This window comes from Pongo abelii, chromosome 4, assembly GCF_028885655.2.
Source record: "Pongo abelii isolate AG06213 chromosome 4, NHGRI_mPonAbe1-v2.0_pri, whole genome shotgun sequence".
Lineage (NCBI taxonomy): Eukaryota > Metazoa > Chordata > Mammalia > Primates > Hominidae > Pongo > Pongo abelii.
The window spans coordinates 166,074,103-166,094,412 of NC_071989.2; the positions used below are offsets into that span (position 1 = coordinate 166,074,103).

Genomic DNA, 20,310 nt, shown 5'->3' on the forward strand with positions numbered 1-20,310 from the left:
TCCCCATCTTTTGAGGTCAACATTACCCTAATACCAAAACCTAAGGCATTTGAAAATAAAACTACAAATCAGTATCCCTCATGAATACAGAGCAAAAATCCTCAACAAAATGTTAGCAAATAAAATCGAGCAATACATCAAAAGGATAATATAATCAAGTGGGTTTATTTCAGGTATGCAAGGCTGATTCATCATTCAAAAATCGTCCAATGTAATTACCATGTGAATATGAAAGATTAGCCTGAATGATCAGTAAGCAAAGTTTTCAGGTTATATGATGAATCAAAGGATCTGAGCTTAGACATAGCAACGAAGGCCAGGTTATGGGACTTACTAGAAAGGAAAGAAACAAACACCTCACTTAAGAAAGGAGGAAAGGGCCGTGCGCAGTGGCTCACACCTGTAATCCCAGCACTTGGGTAGGCCAAGGCAGGCAGATCACCTGAGGTCAGGAGTTCAAGACCAGCCTGGCCAACACGTCAAAACCCCGTCTCTACTAAAAATACAAAAATTAGCCAGGTTCAAACATAGAAAATGATAAACAGAGTGAAATAATACGGACCTATATATCCAACCACCAGCTTAAGAAAGAAAACACTGTAAATAGAATAAAAATTGTGTTTTTCCAGCACATAACTACCTTGTCCTCCCTTTCCACTGAGACATAACCACTACTCTGGATTTGGTAGTTCTCACTCCCACGAATTTCTTACTTTCCTTCATACATCTGTGTCACTGAACAATACATATCATTATTGTACATGTTTTTAGATGTAAAAAAGTGCTATCATATTGCAGGTAAAAAAAAAAAAAAATTAGCCAGGCATGATGGCAAGCACCTGTAGTCCCAGCTACTCAGGAGGCTGAAGCAGGAGTAATCGCTTGAATACAAGAGGCAGAGGCTGCAGTGAGCTGAGATCGTACCACTGCACTCCAGCCTAGGCAACAGAGTGAGACTCCATTTCACGAAAAAAAAAAAAGGATGAGGGGAAAGTTTCCCCTCTGGATAAGAAACTGAGAATGACAGTCAGTTCAGGCTCCTGTGAAGGGACTGCAGAGTGTCCTTCCTCTGGTAGCCTCATTTCTAGGACTGATCTGCAGTTAAACAGGAGTTGGGGTTCCCCTCTTGAACAGCTGGCCTTTCAGAGTCCTGGATTGGCAGTGTTCCATCCATGCCTGGGGTAGAGGAAGGCAAGGACACCTGCAATCTTGATTTTCTCAGATACTTAGAATCCCAAAGTGTCAGAGTTTGAAATGGAGCCTGGATCCTACCTAATCCAAATGCCCACAGTTGGAGAGAAAGCAAACCCCAGCAGAAGATAGCTTCTCCAGACTCCTTCCCTCCCCTTTGTTCTGAAATACAGGGATTGTGAACATGTCCCAGGACAGTAAGCCCATGAGACCCTATCTCCCGTCTTGCCCTACAAGCTTCCCCTCCAACCATTGTATGTTTGCTTTTAAGTTTATCTTTACACATAACAAGTAACCATTGAAACCAATCTGGCCTGGGTTCTCGTCCCTCTTTTCTTGCTAGTTAACGTCTGGTGTGGAGAAAACCAATCAGACATAAGCCTTTACACAGAGTCCTAGATTTGTAGACTGGAAGACTGACCTAACCACCTGCCTTCAGCCTACAGACCTCACAACCAAACAGACACAGACTGAGGCCCATCATATGTTTGATTCTGTGTAATCCATCCTAATTCAACAAATTCCTGATAAGATTATAGTAAAAATGTATTGAGCTCTCATTATGTACCTGTGACTATTCCACAAGGTTATGCATTTTCTCGTTTAATCCTCACAACCCATTAAAATAGGTACTGTTCTCATCCTCATTTTGCAGATAGATAAAGAGACTCAGAGAAGCTAAGTAACTTGCCCAAGGTCACAGTGAGTAGAAGAGCCAGGATTTGAACCCAGGTCTAGCTAACTCAAGTGCTCAGGTTTTTAGGAATGAAAAATCTTCCTGGTTTAAAATGAAAATTGCTTTCTCTTTCTTTACCCCCATCTCTGCAGTCTCAGGAGGAGGTCTGCGATTTGCTCCATGCTGCACCCTTCCAAAACATCTTGCCTAGAGTCTACATCAAAGGTAAGAAACCACTACAGCAGCTGAATAGCCAACCAGCGTTTGAACCTTATTCTCACTTCCTAATCGCAGTCAACTCAGATCTAGTCAGCAAGCGGGAAGGTTAAAGCTTTGGACAACTATTGAATAGCCACAGAATCACGAATTGAAAGATGGACCTAGCCACCTGCATTGAGCCTGCTGACCTCGTGACCAACCAGACAGACTCTGAGGCCTATTATCTTTGATTCTGTCATTCATTCTAATTCTTCAACAAATTCCTTATAAGATTATAGAAATGACACTCCAGGCCCTGTCCCTTGTTCCTTCTAACATATCTCTAGTATAGTGATATTTAGACTTGGAATTTAAATATATATATTAATATATTAAACCACTATACTAGAGATATTCTAGAAGGCAGATGATTCCATTGTTGGACAAATCATAGAACATTTTTTCTTGTAAAAACTACTCACACTTTCCAGAACAAAGGAGAGCAGTTCCACACACTCCATCCCATTTTTGGAATGCAGATACATCATCAGGTCCTTTGAGAGTTTTTCCTTCCCCAGTTGCCCCGTGTGCCCTGAGTCTCATTTTCTGCTCTGCGACTCCTTTTGCAGAGGGGGAGCGCCTGGAGGTCCGGATGAAACGTCTGGAAGCCAAGTATGCCCCGCTCCACCTGGTCCCTCTGATCGAGCGGCTGGGGACGCCTCAGGTACCAATCTTATATAATGAATGGGCTCTGATCACTGACAGGAACTTGAGAGCATTTGACCAAACCCCCCTCATTTGTACAGGTCAGAAAACTGAGGCTCAGAGAAGGGAAGAGAATGTCCAATACCCAAAAACTGGTTAATATTAATAGCAACAGCAGTTCTGGAATGAGATTTGCTGACTCTCAGGCCTGAGTGTTTCTTCTGTACCATGTATCATGTATCCTGCCAACAAGTCGTCTGCTTATTTAAACAAGTATCTACTGTGTCCCTGCTAGATATCAAGAATCTGTTACTTTGCCTCTGAAAATTAAAACTCCACATACTCTGTGAGCCAGCAGTTCACTTCTGGATATTTTTGCTAAAGAAACACTTAACGGAACACTAGATGCTTATGTAACATTGTTTGTTAAAGCAAAAACTAGAAACAACCCAAACATCTAATAGTAAAGCATTGATTAAATAAAATGCCAGGTTATTGCGTATCATGTATGTACTTAATACATAGTGAAAAGGGAAAATTAGATCTTGATGCATCAGTGTGGATAGATCATAGGCACAGTTGATTGGATGAAGCAAGTTGCACTACAGTTCACGCAGGATGATGGCTTTTTTTAAATGCACACAGCAAAACCATATAAAACTCTTCTGAAAATGTCTGGAATGATGTCTACCTAGTTTATCATGGTGGCAACCTCTGAAGAGAGATGAGATAGAATAGAGTGGGAGAGAAAGAAGACATCAGCCTTTTCTGTAGTGTTCTAACAAAGGTGAATGAGCTTATATGTTATTCTGTAATTGTTAAAAACCAGTACTAGTCATGATGAACATCAAGATGAGTAAGACAGGACCCCTGCCTTCAGATAATTCAGATTATGCAGGGAGCAGGAAGGAAGAGAAACAGGGGGAGAGCGGAGAAACAAAAGGCATGTGCTGTCTCCTTTCAAGTTGATTTCAGCAAGCTTCACATTTTGGGGGCAGGCAGGGGAAGAATTCAGGAAGAAGAGAAACAGGGTATTCTAGTGAGACAAGCCAATGCTGACTGTTTAAGAGATTTAGGATTGAAATCTGCTTTTGAACTTGCATTCCGGCAGTCCTCTTTGGTGTTCTCACCAAGGGCAAAAGGACTCAAATCCTCAGCAGAGGGCAGAAGGTGGCCTCTCTTCTGGCAAAACATGGTAAGTATTTTTGGAGCACGACGCGCAGCCTCATCTGCACAGACGTCATGCTGAGGAAGCCACCCAGCCCGGCCCCCGCATGCCACCAACCTCCTTCTGAAAACAGTGATTAAAAGCTAATGGTGGGGCCAGGCGCGGTGGCTCATGCCTGTAATCCCAGCACTTTGGAAGGCCGAGGCAGGCGGATCACCTCAGGTCAGGAGGTCAAGACCAGCCTGGTCAACATGGTGAAACCCCAACTCTACCAAAAACATAAAAATTAGCCAGACGTGGTGGCAGGCACTTGTAATCCCAGCTACTTAGGAGCCTGAGGCAAGAGAATTGCTTGAAACCAAGAGGTGGAGGTTGCAGTGAGCTGAGATCATGCCACTGCACTCCAGCCTGGGCAACAGAGCAAGACTCCGTCTCCCAAAAAAAAAAAAAAAAAAAAAAAAGCAGCTAATGGTGGTTGGGTTCTTTGACTCACCACAGAGAGAACTCAGATACTGTAGAGCACACACATTTTCTTTTTTGGCCTGCAGAGGCTAAACAGAGGAGATCCTCTCCAGTGATTTCCTTTTAGGGAGAAAACCCAGTGAGTGACATCTGAATGTGTCTGCTCCACTGCTGCTGTCATCCTGCAGGCATCCTGCCTCTCACTCCGAAGTCTGGCATGTGTTTCCACTTAGAGGACTGTGAATTCCTTCCCTGTTCTGGTGAACACCATTTCCTTGGGACTGATAGAAATCTCAGTCTGTCAAATGCCTAGTGTTTAACAAATAAAAGCCTAGACATTCTGTGAGACAGGAAATGCTAGTTTTATAAGTCTCCCATTCCTCAAGAAATAGTCCAAAACTTAGTCATTCCATGAACCAAAGAAAAGTTAACAAAATATTAACTTCTGAGAAGGTTTGGGCACAGGGTACTCATAAGATATTTAGGAGGTGACAGAGGAAGTCTGCAACATATTTAAAGCTGGGAAGCTTGAGCAGTATTGCATTCTTTGCATTTGTTTGAGACAAATTGAAGTGACCTGGTTTGTTGCCCCACACTATCATGGAAGAAAAACTTGGGGCTGGGGAAGGTTAAAAGACAGGGATCCTTGTCCCTTCTCCACCCCTAATTATCTAGTGCAAGCCATTTTTCTCAATCTTTATTTTACCATCTATGTAATGGGATCATAGCTGCTTTACCTGCCTTTCTTGTTATCATGAGCAAATAATAGAAGCATAAGAATTCAAAAAACATTGAGTTTTTTGAGAAGGAATATTGTTACATATTCCTTCTCAAAGTTATAGAGAAGGAATATTGATGATTTCGGCACAGCTTCACAAATGTTTACTCTATCCGCTTGTTAAACTCAAATAAGAAGGGCAGAAAGAGAAATACTCCCCACCGAGGGGAATAGAAAAGAAATGGATAAAAGCTATGTTAAACACTCCCCTCCCTACATAACACCAAACTAAAAATTGAGGGTATTTGCAGGAAGCGATCTATAAAGCACATTTTCAAAGCAAAGAGAAAATGATAGACATACCAAAAGACAAGACATGAAAGAAAACTCACAACATAAAAAAATACAATGTTAACACACACACAAAAGTATCTGGCCTTACCAGTAATCAATGAAATGCGCATTCAAAGAATGAGGTAAAATTTTTAAAATTTTTCATCTCAAGTTGATGAAGACTATTTCTGAATGGAATAATTTTATTATTATTATTGAGACAAGGTCTTTGCCTGTCACCCAAACTGGAGTGCAGTGGTGCGATCACAGCTCACTGCAGCCTCAGCCTCCCAGGCTCAAGCAATCTTCCTGCCTCAGCCTCCCGAGAAGCTGGGATGACAGACGCACAACACCATACCTGGATAATTTTTTTTTTATTTTTATAGAGTTGAGGTGTCACTATGTTGCCCAGGCTGGGATACAGGAGTATTCATGAGGGTACAAAAGGAACAGGCTTCACACAGGTAGATGCACACGGATCAACTTTCCCTGAGAATAGTTTGCCACTGTGTAGCAGATGCCTTTTAAAACATTTATACTCATTGACCCTTCAGTTACTAAGTATTCATCCTAACAAAATGCTCAGCGGTAGCTCACATGATGTTATGTATAAGGATGGTGGGCTGGGCACGGTGGCTCACACCTGGAATCCCAGCACTTTGGAAGGCCGAGGTGGGTGGATCACGTGAGGTCAGGAGTTCAAGACCAGCCTGGCCAACATGGTGAAACCCCATCTCTACTAAAAATACAAAAATTAGTCGGGCGTGGTGGCCCACACCTGTGATCCCAGATACTCAGGAGGCTGAGGCAGGAGAATGGCTTGAACCTGGGAGGTGTAGGTTGCAGTGAGCTGAGATTGCACCACTGCACTCTGGCCTGGACAGCAGAGTGAGACTCTGTCTCGAAGATTTAAAAAAAAAAAAAAAAATAGGATGGTGTCTTTAAAATTGTTCATAATTGTGAGTTTGTAAACAATTTAAGATAACCAAGTATATATGACTAAATGAATTATATCAATGGCCATTAAATATAGCCATTCCTTCAAAATATTGAAGGAAATAAGTTGAAGTTACTGATATATTCAGAAAAAAAGCAACATAGTAATATGACTCTAATTGTTAAATATACATGTATACATTCACATACCTAAACAAATCATACACATTTTAAGAATGCTTATCTCTGGGTAATGAGGTTTATGAAATATTTTTATTTTCTTAGAACTTTTTTTTCTTTTTTCCTAACCACTAGGCCACCAGGAAAGGACAACCACTTTTCAAAGGAAAGGGAGAAAGCTCCTGTGTCAGTTAAGGCCCTTTTCATTGGTTGTAGTGGGTGGGGGCACCAGAGTTCAAAGTCTGTCTGCAGATTTATAACCTCAGTTGCCAGTTTTTCTATTCCTCCTTGCAGGACTGTCTGACCCTGAGGACTAATTCAAATTAACCAAATGCACAGTAGATTAATTAGTAAACCAGAACTTTGCATTAATTTGCAAAGTATTCATGGCTTGAGAACAAATTGGGGTCTTTTATTTACTGAACGTCTTCCCTGTACCAGACATTCTCTTTCTGAAATGGGGAGCCCTTTCTGGGGCCAAATAGAACAGAGTAAGAACAAATAAAGAGAATACAAACAGACTCAAACGCAGGCTCAGGATTTTTTTTTTTTTTTTTTTTTAAACACAAGAGATATTTCTAGCTAACTGTGGCAATCTGAGCAGTTCCCCCTCTGCTCCCAAGTTGTTCCTGCCAATGAAATCAGGATGAGTCACCGGGAATCAGGGTTCCCTCTCCTTCGTGTTTAAAACACACATTGGCAAACTACTTCTCCAATTCATCTTTTTCCTAGATTTCTTTCAGTTCGTAGTTGTCATGACAACTACACTCATGGTCCACATTTATAACAGACTCCTGCATTGGTGTCTCCTGATTTCCTTCCCTTCATGGATTCACTTAAAGGTCACCCTCTTTCTGGGGGCCTCCAGGGAGTGAGCTTCCGGGGACGTCAGGTAGGTGCCTCCCAGCCACCCTGTAAAATGGCTTCTTGGTGAAACCTCCCACTGGGGAGCTGATCCCATAAGTCCCCTCCTGTGGATCTCTCAGTGTGAGAAGCCTGCCTTTTTTAGCTGTGTTCACAGATGTGGAGACCTTACTTTAACCTCAGATTTTAACATTTACCTTACTTTGCAGATAGCTTTCAGGACCTCTACCCCTGCATGTTTTGACTCATAACATGTGTAGTAATGTGTTTTGACATCTAGTCTGTCTAGCCAGCTGCTTATTAGATATGCAGTAGCCAGAACCCAGATGAAAAGCCAGTTTACATTATTAATAGAGGTCATTTGTAACTGTCAAAGAAGCACTTCTAGAAGAAATAATTATCTGAAATCATGGGCAAGTTTTAAAAGTAACATATGCTCATTGTAGCACATTCAACTGTACCGAAGTATTTAAAGTCAAGAGTGACAATCCCACTCACTTCTCCAAGCCCATCTGTTCCCACAACTGATGTTAGTCCTTCTAAAATATGCTTTACATACACACATCACACATACTTTCATCTGTGCGATTGTACATTGTCAATGTTTTTAAGTAGAATTGTAGTATACATTCATTTCTGCAATTTGTTCTATTTACTTTACAACTTAACCAATAGATCTAGACTACTGGGTCAAGTGTGAGCTTTAACACTCACTGGCTGCCTCTCTGAACCTTAGTTTCTTCGTCTGTAAAATGGGGACAGTAATGGCATCTACCTCATGGGATGGAATGGACTCAATACCTATCAAGTGCTTAGAACAGGGCCTGCTTTATTACCCACACTCAGAAAGCAGAAGCTAGTAGTAATTACAGTAGAAGCAGTAGTACTACTAGTAGTATCATGTCAGTCTTATTCAATGGCTATCTAGAATTCATTATGTGGGTAAATCATAATTTAAAAAATTGATCCGCTACTGATGGTGCCTGGATTTCACTTAACACCAGTAAGACTTACCATGAAACTTCCCTGCTGTTGCATTCAGGATCATCAATTTTGTGCCCTGCTCTGAACAAGACCAGTTCTGGTGAATGAATTCCAGGTGCAGCCAGCTACAGAGTTTGGGAATCTCTGGTGGGAGGTGGCAGATGGGCTCTGAAATGTGGATAGAAGGCGTATGTGCCCTTCTGTTTCCAGCAAATCGCCATCGCTCGCGAGGGTGACCTCCTGACCAAGGAGCGGCTATGCTGTGGCCTGTCCATGTTCGAGGTCATCCTGACCCGCATTCGGAGCTACCTGCAGGACCCCATCTGGCGGGGCCCACCGCCCACCAATGGCGTCATGCACGTCGATGAGTGTGTGGAGTTCCACCGGCTGTGGAGCGCCATGCAGTTCGTCTACTGCATCCCTGTGGGAACCAACGAGTTCACAGCTGAGTGAGTACCCCCCAGAAAAGGAAGGGTTACCCCTAACCTGCCTGTACTCCTGCAAATCATGGGGCTGCCAGAGTTCAGCCAGAAACGTGGGCAGGGGGTAGGGGTGGTTGGCCAACAACTACTTTGTTGAGTGTGTTGAGCTGACTGCATGGGCAAGAAAGAGCCCAGTAAGGGTTTGATAGTAAGACCCTCACTGCCTGCCTCACCCCCACTACACTGTACTACTGGAAAATGAGGAGCCTTTAGGAGTCCTTAGAGCAGACAGCAGAGCTAGTTCTTTCTGCCCTCACCCAGCTACATGTCGAGGACAGAGTGGAGAGACAGACAAGGCCTCTCCTCCAGCAGCCGAGAGCTCTAGGAAACGGGCGTGGTGGGGAGAGGAGGCTTCCCGGAGAAAGTGGTGTTGTTGAAGCTGTTTCAGAGCAGCGCTGGCCTGCAGGCTTCCAGTACAGTGATGGGGAACTGGGGACACCTGCCCGAGTTGGGGCTGCTGCTCGAGGACAAAAGAGACAGCCGAAGGATGACCGTACTGCCATCCAAATTGCCTAGGTCTCTTGAGAGTTGGGGGCCAGGTCTCTTGAGAGTTGGAGCTTTGTCAGAACCAAAAGGACTCAGCCTCAACCCCAGCAGCATCTGCCCACCATGGCCTGTCCCTTCCCTTTCAGCCTGCTTCTGGCCAGTTGGCCTCCTGGTTTGAAATGGCCCCTCACCTGCTGGGTGTTCTTTCAGCTCCTTTAGAGAGTCAAGACAGATTCTCCTTTGACCTGCACGGAGTAATCAGCCACATACATCTCAACAGCTGGGTGGGTTTTTCCTTGCAAATTCAGAGCTTCTTCAGAGCTGATTTTTTTTTTTACATTAGTGATGCAAATGTAATTTGTGGCCAGAAGGACTTACGACATAACTACCATCCCTACAACTAATGAACCCACCCTTCACAGCTTCCTTTGTACCCATTTTATAGGTTAAGAGACTTGGCCCAAAGACAGGCCTGCTTAGTAGCTGTACTCCTGGCCCAAGATGAGGCTCCCTCCCTCCCTGCTCTCCTCCCCCACCTCTCACTCCAGCTGCTTCCTCCCCCTGCTCCCAGGCAGTGTTTCGGCGATGGCTTGAACTGGGCTGGTTGCTCCATCATCGTCCTGCTGGGCCAGCAGCGTCGCTTCGACCTGTTCGACTTCTGTTACCACCTGCTAAAAGTGCAGAGGCAGGACGGGAAGGATGAAATCATTAAGAATGTGGTAAGCAGGCTGGTGGCTGAGGCCTGGGAGGTGGGGCTGGGCTGACAACCAGGCTTTTACCAGAAAAGCAAAGGAGGAGGAGCTGCTTGTGAAGGCCAGCTCCCCACACGGCAAGTACAAAGATACTATAGACCAGGGACCTGCTTAGAGGAAGCCGTGAGTCACCCACTCATCACCTCCTGCCATGTGTCAGTTCACCCCGAAGGGCAGGGCTGGGCTTCAGACCGGGAGTGCATCTTCCCTGTCCCAATCAGACTCTGCTGATGCCAGTTTCTCACCTGTACAAATATTCACCAAATAGCTGAGTTGTGCGGGGCACCTGGATGGGATAGGTACTGGCGTGGGGTGAGCCGGGCTGCCGTGGAAAGGGAGAGAAGGACCCTTAAGCCAGGCTGAGGGCAGAGAAAGTTTCGGAGAGAAGGACCCTTAAGCCAGGCTGAGGGCAGAGAAAGTTTCCCAGGAGAGGGAGGCTATGTCTGGGCTGAGTCCAGAATGGCCCGCAGCAAAGAACCAAGCAGCAAAGGTGGTATGGGGTGGGGAGGATGCTCCAGACAGCAACGGTGACAGCAGAGGCACTGAGGCAGGAAGGCAGATCGAAGGGTGGGTCTCAGGGACCCAGTGAGAGGAGAGAGAGGTAGGAGCCACCTCACAAAGGGCTTTTTTAAAAAATACACATAAAATAGTTTCAATTGTAATTTTCAGTATATGATTCAGTGGCATGAAGTACACTTAAGTGTTGTACAACCATTCCCAACATCCACCTCCAGAGATTTTTCATCTTCCCCAACTGAAACTCTGGGCCCGTTAAAAAAATAACTCCATTTTCTCCCCAGCTCCTGGTAACCATCATTCTACTTTCTCTATGCATTTGACTACTCTAGGTACCTCCTATAAGTAGAATCATACAGTATTTGTCTTTTCGTGTCTGGCTTACTTTAGTTAGGATGTCCTCAAGGTTCATCCATGTTGTAGTGTGTGTCCAAATTTCCATCCTTTTTATGGCTGTATAATATTCCATTGTGTATAGAGACCATGTTGTGTTTGTCCACTCAGGTTGCTGTCACCTTTTGGGTATTTTTGAAAATGGTTAATTTTGGCTACCATGAAACATGGGTGTACAAATTCTGCTTTCCATTCTTTTGAGTATATACCTGGAAGTGGAATTGCTGGATCGTATGGTAATTCTGTGTTTAATTTTTTTAGAAACTTCCATTCTGTTTTCCATAGTGGCTGCACAATTTTACATTCCCACCAGGAGTACACAAGAGTTCCAATTTCTCCACATCCTCATTAGCACTTATTCTTTAATAATAGTCATCCTGAGGGGTGAAAAAGTTATCTTGTTGTGGTTTTGATTTGAATTTCCCTAATGACTGTCACTGCTGAGTGCTATATTCATGTGTTATTGGCCATTTGTATGTCTTCTTTGCAAAAATGTCTATTCAAGTCCTTTGTCCATTTTTTTAATTGAGTCATTTTTGTTGAGTTGAAGTTCTTTACATATTCTAGATATTACTTATCAGATATAGTTTGTGATTATTTTCTATCTTATCGGTTGCCTTTTCATTCTGATGGTGTCCCTTTGATGCACGAAAGTTTTCCATTTTGATGTAGTGCAACTTTTTGCCTTTGCTTTTGATGTCATATCCCAAGATATTTTTGCCAAATCCAGTATCATGAAAATTTTTCCCCTATGTTCTCTTTTAAGAATTTCAGTTTAATCTCATGGTTAGGTCTCTGATCCATTCTGAGTTAATTTTTTTGTATATGGTATAAGGTAAGCATCCAGTGTTATTTTTCATGTGGGTATCCATTTTTCCCAGTACCTTTTGTTGAAAAGGCTGTTTCCCCCATTGAACAGTCTTGGCACCCTTTTTGAAAATCATTTGATCATATGTGTAATAGTGTATTTCTGGGCTCTCTATTCTGTTTTAATCATCTGTATGTCTACCTTTATGCCAGTGCCACACTGTTGTTGATTATTGTAGCTCTGTAGATCGTTTTAAAACGTGGAGAGGGTTTTTATGGTCCAGTTAACACTTGATTGCCAGATCCAGGGGATTCCATAAAAGGACTTTAAGAAAGTGACATGATCACTGATGCAGGGGACCCTGGACCTCACTGACTTCTCCTGTTACTCCCTCTTTCCACCCCCACTTTGTCCTGCCCTAACTTGAACATCCCCTTCCTTCTGTAGCCCCTGAAGAAGATGGCCGACCGGATCAGGAAGTACCAGATCTTGAACAATGAGGTTTTTGCTATCCTGAACAAGTACATGAAGTCCGTTGAGACAGACAGTTCCACTGTGGAGCATGTGCGCTGCTTCCAGCCGCCCATCCACCAATCCTTGGCCACCACTTGCTAAGCAAAAGATCCTGCAGACCCTTATCTGGAGGAGGAAGAGAAGCAGGAGAGAGAAAGCCACAGCCAGCCTGCCACAGGATCCAACTGGACAACGTGTGGGATGGACCTGGAAACAAGCACCTCCCCAAACACATCACCACTCCCTAGGGCGGGGCCTGTGCATGCTCTCCCATAACATCTCCATGCTGGTTTCTCCATAGCATAAATGAAAAAAAAAAAAAAAAAAAAAAAGTAAAGGGCAGTGTGTGCTTTTTCTTTTCTCCCCCCCTCAACTATATTAAGAACTCCTAGTTTCACCCTTTCTCCATCCCATCGTCCTACCTATCTGTGGTTGCTTCCCAAGACCTCCTCCCAAGATGGACACCTCCTACCCAGTGCCCATGTGTGACCCCAGGACTCAAGTCTCAGACTGTGAACAGATGTGGCCATGCCCAGAGATGCCAGCCTGGCCAGAAGGGCATGCCTCAGCTTACTACTTCATCTCTCCTGGTTCCCTCCCTACAGTGCCCGGGGTGGCATCTTCTCCCACTCTGGGTACCAGGGATTCTACCACATAGGCTTCCCAAAGCCCCATTCTAACTCCTCTCTCTCAGGGAAGTCCTAGAGAGAGGTCCAAAAAGCATTCACAGCTGTATCACACTCTATGCAGGTGGGGTAGGAGACTGATCAGGCCTGCTGTAGGGAAGCAGTATGTATGAACACAACCAGAAATGTCACAGTCCAAACAGGATGCTTTCAGGCCATCTCAGCTGCTTGATGGTGAGATGGTTCCATTATTCCTTTGGGAAAGGGTTAGCATTGGGCCACATAGGGGAAGCAGCTTTGAACAAATCAGTCATAGCACTGCCTACAGCATTAGCCAGTGACCAAATTAGGGACAACTTCTTGGCACAGAATTGCTTATCAAGGAACATTTCCACAAGAAAGAAAATATTAAGGGATTATTTCCACAGAGGCCCAAAATGTCTTGGAAACACAGAGGTGAGGAGGAGGGATAGTAATTGTCAATGAGCTTTTAATACCAAGATACACCCCCTGCCCCCAAAGAAGAGTCCTCTTTTAGGGAATCAGAACCTTCATTGTCTTAGAAGCTGAAAGATTCTTGGAACATTTTAGCTTTTACTCTCAACTTGCTGTTCTCTTTACATTCCTTAAGTTAGACTTTGGGGTGTGGCTTCTCTCCCAGGGGTAACATTTACTTCCATTTTCTAGACTGAACCAAAAGTCTTCTGCAGAATCTCCCACCGACTGTGGTAAGACCATTGAGAAGGACAAAAGGCTTTAGGATATAAATTTCTTGTTACAGAGCATGTCGTTGTCAAAGGAAATCTGTGGCCCTGAGATTTTAAGAACATAAAATGTGACATTTGATATTTCTCCAGCCCAGGGAAGTAAGATGGTTAGACATGGTTGCCTTAATCAAATGGTCCCATTTTTAACCCCAAAGGAAGTGCCCACAGCAAGAGGTTTGTGTGATGCACTTACGTCCTCCAGTGAGGAAAGGGGGCCACATGTGAAAGGCCCCTTAGGTCAGATCCTGAGAATAGCACATTTGAGTGCAGATTCTTGGGCCCCACCTCAAACCTACTAATTCTGAATCTCTGGGAATAAGGCCAGGAAATCTGCCCTTTCTACAAGCTACCCAAGTTGTTCTGTTGCACATCAATGTTTGGGAACCACTGCTGTAAGAGAATCATTCTGGTCACCTTGAGCTTTGAGCTACCACTAAGCCATGAAAGAAAATACATACAAGGAAGAGAGAAGGGAGGAGGTTCCAAGTAGTAACTGGCAGATCCTTCTGTCTGGAGGTACCACCTTCTATTCTGATTTCTGACTTTTCCTTCTTGATGACCAGAGATGTGTTCCAGAGGCAAAAGAGACACATTATCCCAGATGGCAGAACATGCTTTCAAAACATACAAAATGTCAAAGTTCCAGATCCTTCTACATCTTTAGTCCTGTCTGAGGATGGTAGCTGGCTCTCTGTAGCTGATAGATGGCTAGAGTTCCATCCAAATCCTTGACCATGACTTCATGGAGATTTGAATAATCTATTTGATGAGATTTCTATTTCAATAACCCACCTCTCTCACCCCACATTCATATCCCTAAATTTGACCCTCTGGGCCGAGTCACATTACCTTCAGGAGACTTGATCCCAGTAGACTGAGGTCTTCCCTTTCAGCAGAAAGATTTCATTTCCCTGGCTTGCCAGTGGCACTGATTTCCGAACACCCAATGAGTTTAATATTCTTTCCTCCTTGGCATTACTGCCCCAGCCTCTTTTTATTTTTTTTGTGTGTGTCTAATAACCAGGAAAAAAATAAAGCTTAGGTTTTAAAAAGTTTTAAAAAAAATCTGTTTCAGAAACTGTCAAATGTACCATATTTGTATTAAGAGTTGTTGGGAATTTTTGTACAATGAATTTACATTTATTTATGGTGACTTATATTTACGCTTGTGATCAAATAATGATGTTAAATTCTTAAATCATATTTGCTATGCAGCTGAAGATGATATTTTGATTTGTATTTTGGGGGTACCTGTGTTGAGTTGATAAACATTTCCATCTTCATTAAAACTGCTTCCAAACTAGTAAAACCAGCAACTTGGTCTTGATTCCTGGTTGTATTCTAATCCTCATTGACCTGTAGAAGGCCATATTAAAACTAATTACTAAGCAAACAACTTAAAAGAGAATCAAAGAAAAATATAGGTTAATGCACAATAAACTAATGGCTTTGCTTGCTTTCCCACGTGGGGAATTACATCTTTACAAATTGAGCCTCACATTTCACATAGCACAAGCTTTCCTAAAGGTCATCCACTAAGATGAGTCCTAGGGCTGTTTCCTCTTCTGTCAAGTTGGACAAGGTGATCTCTTCTAGCTCTGACATCCTGATTCTAGGTAATTTCCCACTGGTGCACTTTGAGCGGTCTACTTCACACACTCAAAGTCTTTCTCAACCTATGTCATCACCTCATAAAATTGCCATCACAAGGAGTCATATTTGAGCTAGTGTAGTGGGAGGGCTATTAGTCCTAAGATGCTCAGTGAAAAAAGGGTTCCAAAGAAGATAAATTTGGGGAATACTTCATGATCTTTCCCTTCGAAGATCCATAAGCTCTGAGGAGTCCTACAGAACCTTATCAGTCTAGATCAACACCCTATCTCCTAGATGGCTTTATTAGTCTGTTTTCACACTGTGGATAAAGACATACCCAAGACTGGGAAGAAAGAGGTTTAATTGGACTTACAGTTGGACATGGCCGGGGAGGCCTCAGAATCATGGCAGGAGAGGAAAGGCACTTCTTACATGGTGGCAGCAAGAGAAAAACAAGGAAGAGGCTAAAGCGGAAACCCCTAATAAACCCATCAGATCTCATGAGACTTATTCACTCTCATGAGAATAACATGGGAAAGACGGGTCCCCATGATTCAATTACCTCCCCCTGGGTCCCTCCCACAACACATGGGAATTCTGGGAGATACAAGTTGAGATGCAGGTGGGGACACAGACAAGCCATATCCTTCTGCCCCTGGCCCCTCCAAATCTCATGTCCTCACTTTTCAAAACAAATCATGCCTTCCCAACAGTCCCCCAAAGTCTTAACTAATTTCAGCATTAACCCAAAAGTCCACTGTCCAAAGTCACATCTGAAACAAGGCAAGTCCCTTCTGCCTACGAGCCTGTAAAATCAAAAGCAAGCTAGTTACTTCCTAAATACAATGGGGGTACAGGTATTGGGTAAATACAGCCATTCCAAATGGGAGAAATTGGCCAAAACACAGGGGTTACAGGCCCCATGCAAGTCAAAATCCAGCAGGGTAGTCAAATTTTAAAAATCCAAATTGATCTCCTTTGACTCCAGGTCTCACATCCAGGTCACACTGATGCAAGAGGTGGGATGCCTGGTCTTGGGCAACTCCGCCCCTGTAGCTTTGCAGGGTACAGCCTCCCTCCTGGCTGCTTTCATGGGCTGATATTGAGTGTCTGCAGCTTTTCCATGTGCACAGTACAAGCTGTTGGTGGATCTACCATTCTGGGGTCTGGAGGATGGTAGCTCTCTTCTCACAACTCCACTAGGCAGTGCCCCAGTAGGGACTCGGTGTGGCAGCTCCAACCCATTTCCCTTCGGCATTGCCCTAGCAGAAGCTCCTTGAGGGCCCCACTCCTGCAGCAAACTTTTGCCTGGGCATCCAAGAGTTTCCATATATCTTCTGAAATCTAGGTAGAGTTACCAAACCTCAGTTCTTGACTTCTGTGCACCCGCAGGCTCAACACTATGTGGAAGCTGCCAAGGCTTAGGGCTTCCACCCTCTGAAGCCACAGCCGAGCTCTACATTGGCCCCTTTCAGCCATGGCTGGAGCGGCTGGGACACAGGGCACCAAGTCCCTAGGTTGCACACAGCACGGGGACCCTGTTCCAGCCCATGAAACCACTTTTTCCTTCTGGGCCTCCAAGCCTGTGATGGGAGGGACTGCCGTGAAGGTCTCTGACATGGCCTGGAGACATTTTCCTCATGGTCTTGGGGATTAACATTAGGCTCCTTGCTACTTATGCAAATTGCTGCAGCTGGCTTCAATTTCTCCTCAAAAAATGGGTTTTTCTTTTCTACTGCTTTGTGAGGCTGCAAATTTTCTGAACTTTTATGCTGTTTCCCTTTTAAAATGGAATGCTTTTAACAGCACCCAAGGTAACTTTTGAATGCTTTGCTGCTTAGAAATTTCTTCCACCAGATACTCTAAATCGTCTCTCTCAAGATCAAAGTTCCACAAATCTCTAGGGCAGGGGCAAAATGCCACCAGTCTCTTTGCTAAAACATAACAAGAGTCACCTTTGCTCCCAAGAAGTTTGTCATCTCCATCTCAGACCACCTCAGCCTGGACCTTATTGCTCATATCACTATCAACATTTTTGTCAAAGCTATTCAAGTATCTAGGTGGTTCCAAACTCTCCCACATTATCCTGTCTTCTGAGTCCTCCAAACTGTTCCAACATCTGCCTGTTACCCAGTTCCAAAGTCACTTCCACATTTTTGGGTATCTTTTCAGCAATGCCCCACTCCCACTACTAATTTACTTATTAGTCAGTTTTCACACTCTTTGCTGATAAAAACATATCTGAGACTGAAAAGAAAAAAGGTTTAATTGGATTTACAGTTCCACTTGGCTGGGGAGACCTCAGAATCATGGCAGGAGGCAAAAGGCCCTTCTTACATGGTGGCAGCAAGAGAAAAATGAGGAAGAAGCAAAAGCAGAAACCCCTGATAAATGCATCAGATCTTCTGAGACTTATTCGCTATCACGAGAACAGCAGGAGAAGACTGGCCCCCATGATTCAATTACTTCCCACGGGGTCCCTCCCACAACACGGGGGAATTCTGAGAGATACAATTCAAGTTGAGATTTGGGTGGAGACACAGCCAAACCATATCAATGGTCATTACCTTGGAAACCCTTTTCTCTGCAATGTTAATCACCCTCTCTTGGAACGTACTTTGAAAAACATTTGCCTAAGGGTATGCAAATTCATGGTAAGATTTTTTTTTTTAAACTCCCACAGGAGAAGGACCACTGACATGTAGGAAATGATACGAGGACACAATTAGAGAAGCAAGGGCCTGACAAATTATTGAAGGATTTCAAATGGGAAGAGGAAGCATTTTGACAGCGGGAAAGAATACCATAACTGGGGGTACAACTGTGCCAGGGCTGTCATAACAAATACTACAGACCAAGTGGTTTAGGCAACAGAAATTCATTCTCTCACAGTTCTAGGAGCTGGACATCGATGATCAAGGTGTCAGCAGAGTTGGTTTCTTTCCCCAAGGTCTCTCTCCTTGGTTTGTGGGTGACTATCTTTCTCCCTGCGTTTTCACATGGTCTTCAACTCATGAGTCTTAACCTTTTTTGTTTTGTGTATGTGTGTGTGTGTTTTGAGACAGAATTTCGCTCTGTCGCCCAGGCTGGAGTGCAGTGGTGCGATCTTGGCTCACTGCAACCTCCACCTTCTGGGTTCAAGCAATTCTCTGCCTCAGCCTCCCAAGTAGCTGGGATTACAGGCACCCACCACCATACCTGGCTAATTTTTGTGTTTTTAGTAGAGACAGGGTTTCACCATCTTGGCTGGGCTGGTCTTGAACTCCTGACCTCATGATCCACCCGCCTTGGCCTCCCAAAGTGCTGGGATTACAGGCATAAGCCACTGTGCCTGGTCACTTTTTTTTTTTTTTTTAATAAGGAAACCAGTCATCTTGGATTACAGCCCACCCTAGTTACCTCATTTTAACTTAATGACCCTTTAGAGACACTATTTCCAAATACAGCCACATTCTGAGGTACTGAGGGCTAGAAGTTGGGGCATGGGTCAGGGACAGGGCACAATTTAGCCCAGAACACTGGGGATGGATCTGGAGAAAGTGTGTCTCTGGGAGCCTTGGACAGTTTGAAGGCTGGGATGCTATTCTTTGTGGAACACCCCTTGAACACCCACTATTTACAAGATTAGGGAAAAAAAGAGGAGAGAAGTACAGGAATATGGTGGAGTAGAAAGCCCAAGGAATCCATCTCTGCACCTATATGACAATCACACTGGCAGAATCTGATATAACTATTTTGGAACTCTGGACTTTATTCAAGGCTTGCAACTTCTGGGGGAAGGCTTGGATAGTAAACTACAGTTCATTTTGCTCAACTTCAGCTCTTGGTTCACCAGCCATTACCCATTTGCCACCCTACCTCTCATACCCCACCCCTGCCCCATGGCAGGCAGCTGTACATGTGTTCCTGCACAAGCCAGGGTGGGCAATAAGGACCCTGTCCTCCAAATATCAGGGATCTATGTTCTGATGGCTGATGGCTGATTGCTGCTTCTGATCATGGAGGTGTAAGCATCAAGGCAGGCAGCCATTGTCATAAGCCACTCCCCACCCCACCTGAAGCAACTTCCAAGGGATGTAAAAGGCCAGTGTTCTGTTTCTTCCCTGTATACGTCCACTTAATTTTACTCTTTTTCCCTTTTTGGGAGCCAGACATTAAAGATGAGGACATTCAAATACAACTACATAAAAGGAGGAAGTTAGAAAGTTACCCTGTATGCACAGGAAAAGGCACAAGCTCAGAAAAGATCTGAGAAGACCTTAAGCTTACACCTCAGGCTGATCTTTAGCATGGAGGCAGACTACAATGATTTAAAAAAAATAAATAAATAAAGACAAAAACAAACAGCAAGGCTTGGAGGAAAATAAAGAACCCGATTTCCAGAAATACCATACTATTAGCTTCCCATGTCCAGTTTTTAACAAAATCACAAGGCATACAAAGAAGCAGGAAAGTATAGCTGATTTAAAGGAAGAAAAAAATAGAAACTATCCATGAGAAACACTAGATGGTAGAACTACCAAAGACTTTAAAACATCTGTCTTAGATGCTGAAAGAACTAGAGGAAGACATGGAGAAAGTCAAGAAATAATGTATTAATAAGATGAAAATATCAATAAAAAGAGAAAACAAAAAATTCTAGAGTTGAAAAATACAACAGAAATGAAAAAATCTTCTAGAAGACTTCAAAGTCAGATTTGAGCAGGCAGAAGAAAGAATTCTTGAACTTGAAGATAGGACAATTGAAATTAACAAGTTTGATGAACAGAAAAAAGATTGCAGGGACACTAACAGAGCCTAAGGGACCCGTGGGACATCATTAAGTAAACCAAAATACTGTGGGAGTCTCAGAAGAGAGACAAAGGGCAGAGATATTTTTTGAAGATGTAATAGCCAAAAAATGCCCAACTTTGAAGAAAGATATGGTTATAAATACCCAAGAAGCTCGCTACAAGTAGG

At 43.7% G+C, this 20,310-nt stretch overlaps 1 protein-coding gene across 5 annotated transcripts in view; it reads left to right on the forward strand.

Annotated features, from left to right (window-relative positions):
* CYFIP2 (cytoplasmic FMR1 interacting protein 2) overlaps positions 1–12,702 on the forward strand; it is a 131,984-nt gene extending 119,282 nt beyond the window's left edge. For 4 of the 5 annotated variants that reach the window (XM_024246705.3, XM_024246704.3, XM_063723899.1 and 1 more), the window contains 5 exons: positions 2,020–2,092; positions 2,695–2,789; positions 8,626–8,864; positions 9,955–10,102; positions 12,300–12,702. In XM_024246705.3, the coding sequence (XP_024102473.1) occupies positions 2,020–2,092; positions 2,695–2,789; positions 8,626–8,864; positions 9,955–10,102; positions 12,300–12,467 (723 nt within the window). In that variant the 3' untranslated portion in view covers positions 12,468–12,702. 5 annotated transcript variants of the gene reach the window in all.
* The last annotated feature ends 7,608 nt before the right edge of the window (positions 12,703–20,310 follow it).